Source organism: Toxorhynchites rutilus, chromosome 2 (genome assembly GCF_029784135.1).
Source record: "Toxorhynchites rutilus septentrionalis strain SRP chromosome 2, ASM2978413v1, whole genome shotgun sequence".
Lineage (NCBI taxonomy): Eukaryota > Metazoa > Arthropoda > Insecta > Diptera > Culicidae > Toxorhynchites > Toxorhynchites rutilus.
The window spans coordinates 326,448,068-326,466,851 of NC_073745.1; the positions used below are offsets into that span (position 1 = coordinate 326,448,068).

General features: G+C 38.3%; 1 protein-coding gene across 1 annotated transcript in view; it reads right to left on the minus strand.

Moving 5' to 3' along the window:
• LOC129764690 (heparan sulfate 2-O-sulfotransferase pipe) overlaps nucleotides 1–18,784 on the minus strand; it is a 577,061-nt gene that overhangs the window by 59,396 nt on the left and 498,881 nt on the right. Inside the window, exon 4 of the mRNA XM_055764045.1 lies at nucleotides 13,946–14,049. Coding sequence (XP_055620020.1) covers nucleotides 13,946–14,049 — 104 coding nt within the window. The remainder of the gene's footprint in view (nucleotides 1–13,945; nucleotides 14,050–18,784) is intronic.

Below are 18,784 nucleotides of genomic sequence, written 5' to 3' on the forward strand. Positions count from 1 at the left end.
TATTTGGTTGATATTTTTAATAATTTAGTTCGATATGCTTTTAAGCTTTCTATTTTGGTACCAATTTGATTGAAAACATAAAAAAATCATCGAATAAAATGATTCTCGAATGAAGCGAATAGGAATCAAACTTCGGACACTATTTATAAAAAAAAAATTCGGACAGATTGAAATCAAATTTCGGACACTCCGTTTGCATAACGCTTTCTTGTGGTTTTAAGCACAATTTTGATTTCTGTACAATCACTAATACTATAAAATGATCAAACATCCGAAAACAACCCAACTTGGCCTGTCTAAAAGTCCTTCCATGCACACACAAATGTCTTAAAAATTGTCTGCAACCATTGATGGCTGGTTAAATTGTAATAGAACTTTAACCAATTGATTGTTTAATTGGCTTGAAATAATTTTCAACAATCTTTTTTATGATACTTTCTATTTTCCCCAAAATGCTTGTCGTTTATTGATGTTTCTTCGTAGCTTCATGGTTGAAAATACCGTAAGGCTCATATTCCTTCAATGATAACTATATATTTGAATTCAGGTTATTTTTGTTCAAAGTAATGAAATAATTGAAGGCATCAGAGAATGAATCTTGATTTTTGTTACATAGTTACATCTATTTTGTCATTATCCTTTTGTACCAATTTCTGTTTCTTAATTCTTGATTGTGCAGCTTTTTAAGTATTTTTCGATTCTTCAAGTTTTTCTTTCCGCTCCATCTTTTCATCCTGCTTTCTCAGCTTAGCTAATGTTTGGATTTATTTTTTTTCCCGTTAAAACTCAGTTTTCCATTCTTTTTCCTCAACTTCTTTGGCGCTTCGGAATTGCAATCAACTTCTTCGCAGGTTCTACTTCTTTATACAACATATCCCAGGACTCGCTTCTAGCCACTGCAGGAGTAACGTGAGGCTTACTTTTACCATAAGTTGATGAATTACTAGAATACACAGCAGCATAGGAAGGATTCAAGGTTTCTTCTGCTAGAAGTTCATCCAGTTGCACATTATCCACTAATTATTCAACTTCCCTCATATCTGTCTGTTGGTCTGAAGCTGAATAACATGTGTATTATTTATACAAGATTTCAAAATATTTTGGTGCGTTATATGAATCTACGCTTTGCATCCATAAGAAGCCTGAAAACTCACATTGTAGTATCACCAATTCCAACTGTCCGAAATATGAATCGTACACCCAAACTAGCGTTGGCAGAAAACGTCATCTTTGGCAGAAAAGATGCCATTTCCTGTGCATGAGAGACAAATGCGCAAATAATGAGCTATTTGAAAGCTTAAAAATGGTTTGTATGTATGCGTGCAGACATCTCTTTCTGTTTTCTTTTCTCTTTTCATTTGGGATTGTGCAAAAAAAAAAGTTCATACGACGTCAATGGGGATCGAACCAAAGCCGGCTAGAATGCAAAATTACTTTACACGACCACGCTATCCATATAGCTGCCAGCGCTATTATAAAGGAGCGTGATAATATTACACCTCATCATAAAATGAAGTTGGAAGGTGTTTCCTAAGACGACAAAGAAGAACATGAACGAGAATATTTCTTTCTCTGTCTGGGCCGTGTATTTGGCAAACTATATGAAAAGCTTTCATATGCTTTCATTTAAATGTGTCTCCTGTTTCGCTCCCTCATATTGGCTCTAGCATATATATTATGCAAATGATATACATGTATTGGGGAGTAGAACATTTTATGTTATCTTTCAGCTCATTTAATGTAATAAATCGGGATGCCAGAACATGTGCTAAAAATTAACTTTGGGTGTACACCCAAACTAGCGTTGGCAAAAAAAACATGTCATCTTTGGCAGAAATGATGCCATTTAGTGTACTGTTGAGTCAAATGCGCAAATAATGAGCAATTTTGAAAGCTTAAAAATGGTTTGCATGTATGCGTGCAGACATCTCTTTCTGTTTTCTTTTCTCATTTCATTTGGGATTGTGCCAAAAAAAAGTTCATACGACGTCAATGGGGATCGAACCTAGGCCGGCTGGAATCCAAAGCTATTTACACGACCACTCTATCCACATGGCTAATGATGCTTAAGAAGTTGTTCAGCAAATACGTGATAATATTGCAACTGATTATAAAATGAAGTTGGGAAGTGTTTTCTAAGAGTAAAAAAGAGCGCATGAAGGAGAACAATATCTATCTCGGTCTGGGCCGTGTATGTGGCAAAGCATGCGGAAAGTATATGTGTCTTTTGTTTCGCTCGCTCGTATTAATCTTATATTACTGTACCATGTATATTATACAAATGCTTACCAGTTTTTGTGAGTCATGACATTTTCTGTTATGTTATGTCTCATTTAATGTCATAAATTGGGATGACAAAACATGAGCTAAAATCAATTTTGGGTGTAGTGACTAGGTATGAATGCCATATTTAATGAATGAATACTTAAATAAATAAATGAATAAATTAATATATAAATACCTAAGAAATGTGGGTAAAAAGGATAGTGGTGGGTAAAATAGACATGCAGTTGATTGCAGCAGCGTAGTGAGGGTAGACAGCGCCCCTGGCAAACTATGAAAATGACGCCCCAAAAATACCACTTTTTTCAAATTTACTACTATAATTACACTTAGGTGCCTACTCTATCAAATTTCTTTTAAAAATCCTATTCAATTTGAACAAGTAAAGTGTCACCCATATCTAGGTGAAGGACCAACAAACGTTGTATTGCTTAAATAACTGTAAAACATCGCATAACACGTAGGGGCGCCCAGGAATGCGTAGCGAAAAAAACCAAAGGGTAATATAATGTTGGGTGTTTCAATTTTTCGAAAATCAAAGAGAGTTCGTTGGTTTCATGCAGGGAAAGAAGCAACTATTCATGATGAATGTCTTTTTACTCTATTGAAAGATGAAATATAATTCGGGGAGAAAAATTGCTTTTGGAAATGGTTGGATTTTGGCGCCCCAAAGAGTCGGCGCCCTCGGAAAATGCCGGGTTTGCCACCCGCATACTACGCTGCTGGTTGATTGGAATAGTTAACTCCTAACCCCTTCACGTACAATTTAATTTTCGAAAGAGCGGACCAAATGCAAACGCTTCGATGGATCACGCATCGAGTAATTTCACTTCTCTGCTGAGCGTCTCTGTGCCTCCTGCGTTACAAGCGCACCACGAGAGAGACTCGATGTTGTACGTTTTGGCACAATCATTTCAAATCGAGTGAGACTCGATGTTGTACGTGAAAGGGTTAATTTACGTATTCAGTTTGATGAGCACCCCTCCTACATGTTATGGTTTGCTATAAAATTAAATACTTGTCATCTGTGACCAGAAATTGAAAATTGTAAGTGATTTTGCGCGCGGATGTATTTATTTCGACATTGGTAGCAAGCATTTCGGATGTTTTAATTTCAAAATTTGACCCAGTGGTGATTATACTTTGCTGGATAAGTTAACTTTGAAGCGATGTTAGGAACGTAACAAATAGACAAATTCATTTGCAAGTGAAGGATTGTGAATTGTTCAAATAATCGTACCGGTGGGATCAAATGAGAAGCTTCATCCACCCCACAAAACTGTTCAACGGTCTGTTTATATTTCATTGTTTTGGGAAACATTTCTTTCACGCAGGACTATATCTTTCCCTAAGGGTGTCTAATTAGAAAATGCGTGATGTTAGTAGCAGATATATCTGCTACTGATGGATATTGATGATTTACATACCAATCGAATCACATTTTTTTCAATATCCTATACATTCAGTCTTCAGAAAACAAACGCAGCGCTGCGCTTGAGTTTAATTTCCATCAGCACGCGTTCAAAGAAAACTCGTATTGTCTCTTGGTGCGAAGAGCACAAAATTCATAAGGATGGCAGCGCAAAATGTACCCGGCGCAGAATTCAGATACTAAACATTTCTCGCCTAACTTTTGAAAAGGTCCTATGTAAAAAATGTAAACAAAACGAGTTAATTGATGCACGCTATTAGTTTTCAATCATTGAATGCATTACAAAAACAATCGTTCACGTATCTATCTTCTTCATCTTTTTACCGCCAATACAAAAAATATCCAATTTACATATTCGGATTTTAAGCACTCATCTGTTACTTCGGACGCCACTTTCCTCCGACATTCGAAAAGTCCGAAGTCAAAACAACACGAAGTCGTACTTCGGTCGATTTAAGTTTTTGTTCTTTTCAGGTGTTGTTATCGATTTCAGTGCAATTCAACGAGTGATAACAAAAACAATCTGTCTTTATAACGAAATGTTGATATCTGGATTGTTGTTTAGTAGTTAGTTCCAAATTCTTATCGTGCAACATAATATGTCCAATGTGCAAACACGGCAGTCGAAACGTCCAATGTAACATTTTTCGCTCCGAGGCTTCAACTTTAAGCTCAAATCACGGAACAACAGTTACGATTGATTTTTCAGAGTTATCATTGACTGCTAGTGGTGTAAGTGGTGATAAAGATACCTTTTAACACCTTCGGCGCCCATAGCGATTCGGTCGAGTTTCTTGCGGGGCCCAAATTCAACTGTCGGTGCGCTAGATAAATAAGCAGGCAACGATAATAATGAATTCGGGTTCGATTCAGGACTACTTTTCTGTTGAATCCGAATGAAATCAACCGAATGCTGATTAGAAAACTTATAAAAATAAGTTTTCTGTCAATTATACAGTGTTGTAAATGATAATAAAAATGAAATTTAACCGAACGTACTTGCTTTATGTACTATATTCGATCGCGATGAATAATTACAATTTTATTGGAGAATATGGAATATTCTGTTCAATCGATTGCGAAGATTCTGTGAATATATCATACTGACACATGTATGAGAAAATAATCGTCATAAACTATATCACATTTGGTAACTCCGATTTTTCACGTAATTTGTTTTCATCGTTCTTTGCGCTTGGTAGTTAAAAATCTAAAAGACGAAGCAAGTTGCAAGTTTTTTTTTGAGAATGAGAATAATAATTGCGCAACGCGGAGAAGCCCTTGTTTATTCCAAAAACAATATGTTTATTATGTTTCTTAAGACACTCGTGTTTTTTCATTCTTAAAATGTTCACCGGACGGCGTAATAGTAAATTTGATAGCGAGTATATTAGTAACGACGAAATAGTGCGAGGCGTTAGAAGAAAAGTTTCGAGTATTATCTCATCGAGTTCCGATTTGGATATTGAGGAACTATACGCAAGTGAAGACCTGGACGATATGCTAGAAGAACTTACTATAAACGACATAAAGATATTGATTTTTCAACAGTACATTTTAAAATACGATTTTTCACAAATAAGTATGTTCTACTATTCAAGCTGGAGTCAGCTCGCGCAGTCCGAAGCCGCCGGACGCAAAGTTGTTCGTGTCCGTTATTGTGTTGGAACAATACCGTTATCGGTTTCGCTGAAGTGATTGTGTCGCTCTAACGGTGTTTTCTTTATTGCGAGAGTGAAGTGATAAGTAATCACAACCAGCGGGAGGGAGAAGTCCTCCACTGCGGGCGCTGTGAGCGTGTGCCGTTCCTCGTCATCGTATTGTGGTGCGATACACCATTGCTGTTGTGCCAAGCGATCATCACGTGGTTCGATTGGAGCACCGTTACAAATCATCCGCACCCGTGCACTTCAAGTATTTTAGTTTATATATATATTAGGTTAAGGATTTAAAAAAAAAAAAAAAAAAGTATAATTGTATATCTGCCATAATGGCAGAGTGCGATCCTCTTGATATGGACATTGAATCTGATGTTTCCTCCTCACTAACTACTGGGAAGTCGCTTAAACGCGTTCCCCCCTCAGACGATGTCTTTTCAGAGGAAGAGTTAATCAACCTCAACAAGCCCCCTTCAAGAAAATTGGCAAACTTTTCCACTTCGCCCCCTCAATCTCCCGCTCCCGCTTCCGATTATCTCCCGAACTTGCCTCCCAGCCCAACTGTTCCCGCTCCCGCTCAACAATCGACCTCGTCCTCCCCCTCAGTTGTCCCCTCTCCGCGTGTCAAGGTCTATCCAGAAGATGCATCTGGATCTGGCCCATGGGTTGTTTTCTTCCGGCCAAAACCCAACGGGAAATCGCTCAACGTCATTCAGATCATGAAAGATCTGACAAAAAATTATTCCTCCGTGGTCGAAATTAGAAAGGTTCGACCGAACAAACTGCGTGTTGTCGTGGCTGATCGGAAGCAAGCTAACGAGATTGTTGTCGACAATAGGTTCGTACTAGAATATCGCGTCTATGTGCCCTGCCATAACGTAGAAATTTCGGGGGTGATCACAGAAACGGGTCTGACGAGCGCATTAATAAAAGAGGGAGATGGCAGATTTAAAAAGCTCCCTTTGACGAAAGTTAAAATTTTGGACTGCCATCAATTAGGAAAAGTGTCCCAGGTAGAGGGAAAAACAAAATTCACGCCGTCCGACTCGTTTCGAGTAACTTTTGCTGGTTCCGCCCTCCCTGACTACGTTATGGTGGACAAATTGAGGCTTCCGCTGCGTCTCTTCGTGCCAAAGCCCATGACTTGCAACAAATGCAAGTCAGTTGGTCACACAGCAGACTACTGCGCCAACAAGGAGCGCTGTGCCACTTGCGGAGAGCAACATGTGGGCAAATCCTGCGGTGCGACTGAGCATAAGTGTCCATATTGCGGGGGGACCCCACATGAGCTCTCAGCTTGTGAAAATTACAAGAGTCGCTGGGAGAAACAGAAGCGCTCTTTAAAGGAACGCTCGAAACGCACTTTTGCGGAAATTTTAAAGGGCGCTTCTCCACAGGCCCAACAACAACAACATCCAATCTCCTCACACAATATCTTTTCCACGTTGCCAGTTGACGAAATGGAAGCGGACACAGCTCACGGGGGTACACCGTTTATTTCCCAAGGGAATCCCCGGCGCAAAAATGTGACCACTCCCAAAATTCAATCACAAGTCCCTCCGGTGATATCCCCTGTTAGCTTGCCTAAAAAAACGAGTGCAGCGGACAAGCAAAATCAGGTTCCTCCTGGCTTCCGTGGGAATAGTTCACCTTCGAACGACCCAGCACTCGAGGGGACATCAAAAACCCCAACTGTCCCTATTTTTCCGTCCAGTTCAACTTCCCAATCGGGATTTATAAAGTTGTCTGACCTTTTGGATCAAATCTTCAAGTGTTTTAACGTTTCCGACTCCATCAGAACCATTGTCATTTCAATGCTTCCAGTATTAAAGACAATTTTGCAACAATTGATGCAAACATGGCCCCTCCTTGCAATGATTATCTCTCTTGATGTCTAATTCAAATAGAGAGGTCGGAGATATCACTGTTTTACAGTGGAATTGTCGTAGTCTTATCCCTAAATTGGATACATTCAAATTTTTAATTCATAAGTTCAATTGTGATGTTTTTGCTCTGTCCGAAACTTGGCTTTCTTCGCGAGATGATCTCTCTTTCCATGATTTCAATATTGTACGCTTGGACCGTGATGACAGATACGGAGGGGTGCTATTGGGGATCAATAAGTGCCACTCATTTTTTCGAATTGACCTTCCACCTATTGGAGGGATTGAAGCTGTTGCTTGTCATGCAAACATCAGAGGCAAAGACCTCTGTATTGTCAGCTTGTATTGGCCTCCGAGAGCTGCGGTTAGCCGCAAGCAACTTGTTGACATGTGCTCACTCCTTCCTGAGCCACGATTGATCTTGGGAGACTTCAACTCTCACGGAACTGCCTGGGGGGAACAGTACGACGACAATCGTTCATTGTTGATATATGACCTTTGTAACAGCTTCAATATGACCGTTTTGAACACTGGGGAAACAACACGTGTACCTAAACCTCCTGCTAACCCAAGTGCTCTTGACCTCTCGCTTTGCTCGAATTCACTATCGTTAGATTGCAAGTGGGATGTAATCCAGGACCCCAACGGTAGTGATCACTTGCCAATCAAAATTTCCATCACCATTGGGTCGAATTCTTCTGAATCTATAAACATGGCATATGACCTCACAAGACACATTGACTGGAAAAAATATGCGGACGCGATTACTCTAGCCATCAATTCCAGAGATGGTTTACCTCCATTGGAGGAGTATAATTTCTTTTCTCGTTTGATCTATGACGGCGCGGTTCGCGCTCAAACGAAACCCATCCCAGGTTCCACTATTCGTCGAAGGCCTCCCAATCTATGGTGGGATAGCATATGTTCCAAGCTTTATGTAGAACAATCGAATGCATTTAGAGCTTTTCGGAAACGTGGAACCCCTGAAAATTTTCAGACGTATTTGGACCTTGAAAATCAATTTAAAAACTTGATCAAAGGGAAAAAACGTGCTTATTGGCGAAATTTCGTGGGAGGTTTGTCACGAGAAACGTCAATGAAAAAATTATGGAAAGTGGCTCGAAACATGAGAAATCGCTCTTCAACGAATGAAAGCGAAGAATATTCACATCGATGGATTTTGAATTTTGCACGGAAGGTTTGTCCTGATTCCGCTCCTGTGCAAAAAATTGTTCGAGATATACCACAAGATAGGTACGATCTTGATTCCGAGTTTTCGATGGTAGAATTCTCTCTTGCTCTCCTTTCATGTAACAATTCTGCTCCGGGATCGGATAGAATTAAGTTCAACTTGCTGAAAAATCTCCCTGATGTGGCGAAACATCGCTTGTTGAACTTATTCAATCGGTTTCTGGAGCATAATATTGTTCCAGATGATTGGAGACAAGTACGAGTTATAGCTATTCAAAAACCCGGAAAACCCGCGTCCGACTTCTATTCGTACCGCCCAATAGCAATGCTGTCTTGTATACGGAAATTGTTGGAGAAAATGATCTTGTTTCGCCTTGATCGATGGGTTGAAACGAATGGCCTACTCTCAGATACACAATATGGGTTCCGCAGGGGCAAGGGGACGAATGATTGTCTTGCGTTGCTTTCTTCAGAAATTCAATTGGCTTACGCCGAAAAAAAAACAAATGGCTTCAGTATTCTTGGACATAAAGGGGGCCTTTGATTCTGTTTCAATAGAGGTCCTGTCAGACAAATTACACTCTCGGGGTCTGCCGCCTCTATTGAATAATATGTTATATAACTTGCTTTGTGAGAAACATTTGAATTTTTCTCACGGGGATTCGACAGTAAGTCGGGTCTCCTACATGGGACTCCCCCAGGGCTCATGTTTAAGCCCCCTTTTGTACAACTTCTATGTAAGCGACATCGACAATTGCCTTACACAAAATTGCAACCTAAGACAACTTGCAGATGATGGAGTGGTGTCTGTCGTAGGATCAAACGAATCCGAACTGCAAGGACCCTTACAAGATACTTTGAACAATTTTTCAACCTGGTCCATTGGGCTAGGGATCGAATTCTCCACGGAGAAAACAGAGATGGTGGTTTTTTCTAGGAAGCATAGACCAGCAAAACCAAAGCTTCAACTTTTGGGTAAACCGATCACTCATGCTATGTCATTCAAATATCTTGGGGTCTGGTTCGACTCCAAATGTACTTGGGGGGCCCATATTAGGTATCTGAGTAAAAAATGCCAACAAAGAATAAACTTTCTCCGTACAATTACCGGCACCTGGTGGGGAGCCCATCCCGAAGATCTTATAATGTTGTATCGAACAACTATTCTCTCAGTGATGGAGTATGGCAGTTTCTGTTTTCAATCAGCTGCCAAAACACACCTCATTAAACTCGAGCGAATTCAGTATCTTTGTCTCCGTATTGCGTTGGGATGTATGCCCTCAACGCATACCATGAGTCTCGAGGTTTTGGCAGGCGTACTCCCACTAAAAGATCGCTTCAATTTATTATCTCTTCGGTTCTTCATTCGGTGTAAGGTTATGAACCCATTGGTGATCGGAAATTTTGAGCAGCTGATCGAGCTAAATTTTCATTCTGGATTCATGAGCTCATATCATGAATTCGTCTCCATGCAGGTTGATCCTTCTTCGTATATTCCCAACCGTGTTTGTTTTCCTGACTACATCAATTCCTCTGTGCATTTTGATCTGTCCATGAAGCAGGATATCCATGGAATTCCAGATTATCATCGATCGAAGATCGTTCCTACGATTTTCGAAGCAAAGTATGGGCGTGTCAATTGTGATAATATGTACTTTACTGATGGGTCCTCTATGAATGAGTCCACAGGATTTGGAGTGTTCAACAAATTTTTTAGCACCTCACACAGTCTTCAGTATCCTTGCTCAGTGTATATTGCTGAATTGGCAGCAATACACTGGGCGCTGGACAGCGTCGCCTCACGACCTGTTGAACACTATCACATTGTAACGGATAGTCTTAGCTCTGTCGAAGCTATCCGTTCAGTGAGGCCGGAAAAGCACTCGCCGTACTTCCTTGAGAGAATACGAGAAATTTTGAGTGCTTTATCCAGACGCTGTTATGTCATTACCTTTGTCTGGGTCCCTTCACATTGCTCAATTCCGGGTAATGAGAGGGCTGACTCATTAGCAAAGGTAGGTGCAATTGAAGGCGAAATTTATCAGCGTCAAATCGCCTTCAATGAATTTTATTCTTTAGTTCGTAAAAATACCATCGTTAACTGGCAACGCAAATGGAACGAAGATGAATTGGGCCGGTGGCTCCACTCAATTATCCCTAAGGTTAGCCTCAATCCGTGGTTCAAAAGTCTGGAATTGAGTCGGGACTTTATTCGCACCTTCTCCCGACTCATGTCCAATCACTGTTCGTTAGACGCGCTGCTTTTTCGTTTTAATCTTGCCGACAGCAATCTCTGCGGTTGTGGCCATGGTTACCACGATATCGAACACGTTGTTTGGTCGTGCGAGTTGTATCTTGTCGCCAGATCGAATTTAGAAAACTCCCTTCGGGCTGGAGGAAAGCAGTCCAATGTGCCGGTGAGAGATGTGTTGGCTCGGTTAGACCTTGATTACATGTCCCAAATATATGTTTTCCTTAAAGCTATCGATCTTCGAGTGTGATTGTTTATAAATCCTTTTCCCCTCCTTTTCGTCCTTCGCGAGCTATCGGTTCCCTTCCTACTAACATTAGAATAAGTTAAATTGTAAATACATATTAGATGTAAGGATAGTTTTAAGAATTGAGTGTGAAGTGTCAGTGTGAATGAGAATGTGAATGTGAATGTGAGTGCGAGTGTAAACACAAATCTCCTTACATCCCATCCTTTTCCTAATGAAAATGTGTCACCCTTCTAAACTCGAGTCGACCGCGAGTAATCGGTTTCCTATTTCATTAACCATAGAATTAAGGAAACAACATGTTGATATATGCTAGTTGAAGTATAGTTAAGAGTTTGGCTCCATTAAACTTATGTAACTGAGCCTGTAAAAATAAACGGATTAATAAAAATTAAAAAAAAAAAATACTATTCAAGCCATTTCGTTTGATAGCCATATTGATGAAATGAAAAAAAAAAGTCCCATTTTATGATGGCGGTCATTTTGGATTTACATTTTTCATAAATAACTGTGTTCTACTAGTCAAGCCCTTTCATTTGATACCCATATTGATGGGGTTTTGATAAAATATGTAGTCCGCCATTTTGTTGCGGCCGCCATCTTGGATTTTCAAGATTATAGAATACGCAGTTTTATAACAAAAGCAGAGATAAAGGCGTGCTTCAAACTTCAGATCAATCGGTCAACAGGAAGGAGGTTAAATTTCTGTTTATGTGGGACAACCCTGCAAATAAATATACAAACATATGTGTGTGTTTAAACCGTATACGATTGTGTGAAGAAAAATATCTCAACAGAGAGAGCAATCCAGATCCAAGCGCGCAGTATAGAAATACGGCGCAAATTTCAGCGCAAAACTCAGCTTAAAACTGGGCGCAAGAACGGCGCTGACAACCAAACATTTCATCTGTGTTTCGGAGCGTGCTCATTTGCCAGAGCGCATGTGTACACAAGGTGTGGGAGCTCAACTGGGTGCAAAAATCTTGTTACGCATCATCACCGAGTTGTAATCTGAAGACTCTACACATTACAATTCCCTAGTAAGTAAAATTTTTAAATTGATGAAATTTGGAAGAAATACTCCACCTTTGCATCGGGACGAGTATTAGAAGAAATTTTACTCGTGATTTTAACTTACTCTCGCTGCAACCAGCGAGCATCCAACGTGCGCACTCAGAGGTTTTACCCGACTCGAAGCCTGAGAGAGTCGAATGAAAAATATCACTCCACAGTGCAATTTGAACCATATATTTAAATGTTGTTATAGAATTGAATTATAGGTGGCTGAATGAAAAGATGAATCTCGTTGGTTTTCATATCGTCAGAGTGAGAGGTTTCATTTATGATTGAATCATTGTTGATTTTATGCGTTGTCACAGTCAGACAAAGGTAATAGTGTAGGAACAAATGTCACCAGTTCATTTTACTGAAAGAAATAATTCCAAAACTTGGGTGTATTATAAAATAATATTCGAAGTGATTAATAAGTGAATTGTATAAATAAAATTCCTACGTCAGCAAAACGTTCATATTCTGGTGTCACCCCTGATACTAAAAAAAATTGCCTTTATTTTGAACTGTGCAGCCTGTGTTCAACTAATCAAATAATCAATTCAACAAAAATAGTCCGGAGTCTGCACGTCTTTCGTTAGTTATTCTTTACAGTAACTCTGTTCATGCCGTTACTGTAAAGGCATGTTCAGAATTCTCCATTTCTGAACCAATGCCGAAAATTTTGCAGTGAATTTAATAAGGAATCATTGCTATTATATATTCTGGTTGTAAGTCTTTCGAACTGACACTAGCAGGCAGATGTCAGACTCTGGGTGCCAGAGAATGTGTCCGACCGGTTCTATTTCGAATGCCACACAAAAACAACAGGATCCCCGAACTCACCCCCTTGGACACCTTGTATGATTTCGGGAACGAAAGAGAAAGTTCATTTTTAGCATTGATGGCATAACACACACACATTCCTCTTCTCCCCCGCAGGTATGCCTTCGAACACCGAACGGCCAGAACCAGAACCAGAACGCTCCCAAACCAGGCAAAGATGATTCCCAAAGGATCTTTATTGGTTTTGTTCGGTGTGTGTCTCGTGTGTGTGGGTGTTTGTATGTGCTCCTCTAGAGATGCTTTGCACAAATAGCTTTGTTGTGTTTATAAAGAGTGCTGCATTGTGTGCGTGTGTATGTGTGGCGGTCACTGTCATTGTTGTCAAATGTGTTGTATGTGTGTTTTTTTTTCTCGTACTGCACGAACATGTTCCCGAATTAGAACTGACATCGGGTTTGCTTTTGATGCCGGCGGTGGGGGTGGTTAAGTTGAATGTTTTTTGTGGTCAATTCTTAATAAAATATCCAAAGAGCGGTCGGTCCGGAGTCGGTGTCGGAGTTGGAGAAGGAAAGCAATATAATGTTATTATCAGATGAGAATCTGTGAGGTTTTTGTGGTCTCGGTTCGTGGAAAGTGGGTGAGCATGTGAGTATTTTTACTGCGAAGGGATACAAGCAGCAGCATGGCAGAAGACATGTGAGGTATGATGTATGTGATAGTTTTTAAATTTCGTTGTGACTTCGAATGTCTTATCGTTTAATCTGCTTGTTTTGCTTTCTCTGCAGGGGCTCGAGTATAAGAGTGGACGCCTTTGTTAAGCTTTGTGTTCTATTAAATGGAACCATTTTTAGAATAGACACAAGAGCATTGAGAACCCTTAACAAGAGCCATTCCGTTTTATAACATCGAATCAAAGAGGTATTTCACTGCCTCCAGACGATCACTTTTAATAGCTTTTCGAGAGTCGTCATCTTGCGAAAGCAAGATAATACAAACCGAGAGTATAATAATTTTTATCGCCATAGTTAAAATCGTTTCAAATCACAAAACATTATCGATGCCACTCCATTACGATTGGATATGCCTTTTGAGCGAGAAGCTTATTTGCAAAGGTACAAACCCAATCAGCATGAAACGCCTCCAGGAAGCAACTCTTCTACTCACCTGTCCCGTGCTCTTCAGGTAGTTGTACGTGTGATGGAGATTACTTTCACCGGGTCGGGGCTGTAGATGCTGTCCATGCCCCTGATTGGTAGTTCCAGAGGCAGCTGCAAGTAGGCAGAAACGGGGGAAACTGTTATGTTTAAGTGCAAAAGTGCAATAATTTCATTTTGAGCGAGATCATCAAACAGGATAATTGTTGGAGATTTTTCATTTGACAGCGCTGAATCATTCGTGAGAAACTATGCCGGTTTTGTGTAACTTGGGATTGGAACATTAGGGTACTATCGTGAAAACGGTATAAACTAACTTTCATCGGTTGAATGCGATATTTGCGAAATAGGATTCGATTTTACAATACAGCCGGTGTCGTGAGAATGCTAACGAGTGTACCACCATCGGGAAACTTTTTATCACGCAACATTAATCCCAAGCCTTTCAGTTGACCTGTAAGCCTTTCAGTTCGATTATTCACCAATCGGTGATACAGCCAGGTTGTAGGGATAGTTTCAGCATGTTGGTTATACTTTTCGGATCAACAGCAGAGCACCGATTGTCTGTTGATTTGGTGAAGGGGTTCAAACTATTGCAAACTTTTTACCGGGCGTTCAGCTTTTTTTTTGCCAGATGCTGCCAATTTCCACTGTTCTGGTTGATCAGTTGTTTTGAATTGTCGAGATGCTGTTGTTTGTGCTATCGTGCTGACCTGAGTCAGGTGTCCACGCAACTTAGAAATTTTGTAACCGACTATAGACTAGCTATAGGCGAATTTTATGCCAAATCATCTTAGGAGATGGTAGCACCATCTCAGACAGCAGCTTCAGATCTTATTATAATATGAACTTTTATCGAAGACGCCAACATTATATTTTTATAGTTTCTAGGCTCTTTTTTGTAATGTCTGACTTCTGAAAAAAAGTATTTTATACTCGTAACATTTTTGTGTGTAAATTCTCGCGTTTGGAATGTTCTTGACATGTTTCCAAATAGAAAAAAAATGCAAAACATGTAAATCGTATATTATACACACTAAAATGTTACGAGTAGAACACTAATAGTATTTTTTCGAAGAAAACATGAAAAAGTTGTTGTTAGAAGAACACTTTCCCTGTAATAGTTCCCTTCTTTCGATGAATGGGTCACTTAGTGCTAATTATATGGAGTATTCATATATTTTTCTTAGATTTTATAAAGAATATATATATTTTTTAGAAAAATGAATTTCAATTTTCAAAATATTTTGTATTTTGGGGTTGGTTGCAGGTACAAAACATATTTTAGTATCAAAATGCACATAATTTATTTTCTTTTCAGAAAAAAATATTCAAAAAAAATTCCTTTACACTTTGATAATGTGTACGTTATATCGAAGTTCCCCTGTATACACACAAAAAACTTACGAGTAGAACATCAATAGTAATTTTTGAAAGAAGACATGAAAAAGTTGTTGTTAGAAAAACCACTTTCCCTGCAACAGTGTCCTTCTTCCGATGTATGGGTGACTTATTGGTAATTGCATGGACTTTTCATATATTTTAATATTTTTTGAGAACCCAAAAAAAATGTATATATATATATATATATATATATATATATATATATATATATATATATGTGTGTGTGTGTATTTTTCATATATTAAACCATTTTTTATATTTCATTCTCTGATCAAAATTTTGAAGGTTTCAAAGTTTTATAATTTTATAATAATTTTAATAATGTTTTATAATTTTTCGAAAAAAAAACTAAACAAAAACTTTTAAACTTAAAAACAATCGTGCTCAAAAACACTCAGAATTTAATCAGATATATACAGTTTCAGATTTTAGTCGAAATTTGGAATATAGAAAATTGTTTAGGTTTTCATTAAAAATACAAAAAAAAATATTAAAAATTTACACTGAAAAAATTGTTTTTGAAATTTTTTCATTTTTCCTAAAAGTGTACACTGGTGTCGTATTTCACGCGGGGGATACGTGCTGTCTAAACAAAAACCACGTAAACTCCTAAATCCACGTAAAAATAAACTAGGTGAATTTCAAAATCCGTGCAAAAATCTAACGAACATTGAATTATTTGTTTAAAATGCAACCCATTTTCTAGCAATTGATTAACTGATTTTCTTCTATGCTACAATCATGATATCTGTTTCTTCATTTATTTCTCAGCTACTAATCAGTGATACAATACAAACTTATTTCGTGAAGAGTCGCATTAAATTTTTACGCGGTTGATACGTGTCGCGAAATCCGCGTAAAAATAAACCACGTTAAATTCCTAAAACCTCGTGAAAAATAACCGCGTAAAAAGCGACTACAGTGTATTTTTCTAAATTGTGAACGAAAATTGTATGAATAATTCATACAATTACTTTTTCTTTGTTTTCTTTGAAAAATTACCATTATTGTTCTACTCGTACAATTTTTGTGTGTGTATTATCGCGATATAACTTTCGTTCAGAATAAGAAAAAACACTTTTGAGAAAAATTGATTTCAACTTAAATTTTTGATTCAGTATAATTTTTTATTTTTTATGACCAAACAATTTTTCATATTTCAATCTCCGACTAATATTCCGTAGGTTTTAGAGATTTTGAGTATAATATTTTTTTTTTCGAAAAATTATAAAAAATAAAAAAAAATTATAAAATTATAAAGTTTTTGAGCTTTTAGACCTACAAAATTTTAATTATAGAATGAAACATAGAAAATTGTTTAATCTTTAAAAAAACAATACAAAAAACATAAAAAAATCACATTACAAAAAACATTTTTAAATATATATTTTATTTCAATAATTGAAATTCATTTTCCAAAAATTTATTTTTTGAAATTCTTAACAAATTTCTATATCCATATAATTACCACAAACTCATTCATACATCGGAAGAAGGGCACTGTTACAGGGAAAAAGTTCTTCTGACAAAAACTTTCCGATGTGTTTTTCTGAATTACTATTAATGTTCTATTCGTAACATTTTTGTGTGTCTTCAAACTTTTTCTATTTAGATACATATCAAGAACATGTCCAATGTGAGAATTTATACACAAAAATACTACGAGTTAAGCATTATTTTTTCAGGAGTCTCTATACAAAAATGCCATATATTCCAGAAATTATGAAAGATAGAATGTTGACCTATTTGACAAAAGTTAATATTTCCATAATATCTAGGACTTTGTCGAATACACAACGTTGCTATCTTGACTTTGAAGAAAATTAGAATTAGTTGTAACGGGTGTTAAATAAAAAATGAGAATTTTTTCAATACCTTTCAGTAACTCAAATAAAGAGCGTAAAATTTTCTTTCTCCAAGAAAATAGCTCTTTGGGCTCCCTAGAAACAGTAGGCGTGTTTGGTTTTGCTAGTTCGAATTTAGTCAAAGCAAAGATAGCGTCGAAACAGCACGTGCTCCACGAACGCATTGTACGGTTCTACGAAACGCATTTCCAGCAAGGAAAAAAGTTCACGGTGGCACATTTTAAGGAAGAAAATGTACCTGTCAGTACGGTATATCGTATCCTGGGTTCCCTAAACGGAAAGCGGAAGGTCGGAAGTGGTCGTCCGGTGACGATAATGACGAAGCAGAGGAAGACATCGTTAAAGAAGCTGTTTGACAACAAGGACGCAACCAGCCTGCGTGATGCCGGTCGGAAATATGGCTGCTCCCACGTATTGATCCATCGGACCCTCAAGATGAAAGGAATCGTCTGCAGGAAGAAGACGAGTACACGGAGGAGCAGATTGAGACGGTTAAATCACAGTGTCGGTGGATGACTAAAACATACCGCGGGACGTCTTTCGTTCTGGACGACGAAAGCTATTTTCCGCTGTCCAAAACGCATATTCCAGGAAATGATAATTACTACTCCAGCGACAAGTCATCCACACCGCCTGGAGTGAAATACAAGTTCAAGCACAAGTTTGGAAAAAAGGTTATGTTGTACATCGCCATTTCCGACCGGGGCATTTCAAAGCCTTGGTTTATGCCGAGCGGTCTGGCAATCAACAAACAAATCTATCGAGAAGAGTGCCTCGATAAAATCCTGCTGCCGTTCCTGAACGAGCATCACGCGGATGGGAAGTACGTCTTCTGACCGGACAAGGCGTCTTCCCATTACGCCAAGAAGACGCTGGCGTATCTTGAGGAGAAAAAGATACCGTTCGTGCCGAAAGATCGTAACCCAACAAACTTGCCCCAGTGCCGCCCAATAGAGGATTTCTTTGGCTCACTCAGTGCCCTAGTGTATAAAAACAATTGGAGGGCACGACACGAAGGACACGAAGCAACTGACTACAAGAATCCGGAATTGTATCCGGAAAATGGACGTAAGTGCCGTACAACGTTCTTGTGAGAGCATCGTGACAAAGTTGCGTCGAACAGCAGACCACGGCCCTTACTCAAACATTCACTGACATTTTTTTGGAGAAAATACATTATGTTATTAATAAAAAATACTGAAATCGATGAAAAAAAAAATTTTTTTTTATATGTGATTGCAAAAATTCTCATTTTTTTATTTAACACCCGTTGTTTTTTCCAAAAATAACATAAAAAAGTTTTTGTAAGGACACTTTTTTCCTGTAAAAGTGTAAAAGTATTCTAAAGTATGGATGATTTCAAGGACTTTTTTCACGTATTTTTTTCTGAGAATTTAAGAGAATATGTATGTTCTTATAAAGTTTTGTCTCATATTCTGAACACTTCATTTTTAAATGCAAATTTACTAAACTTTAATGTTATAAATAATTGGATTATGAAATCCTTACATTTTTTGGGGTATAGGCTTCATGCAGCCTATAATTTATAATATTAAACATTTGCAAAAAAAAAAATGCAG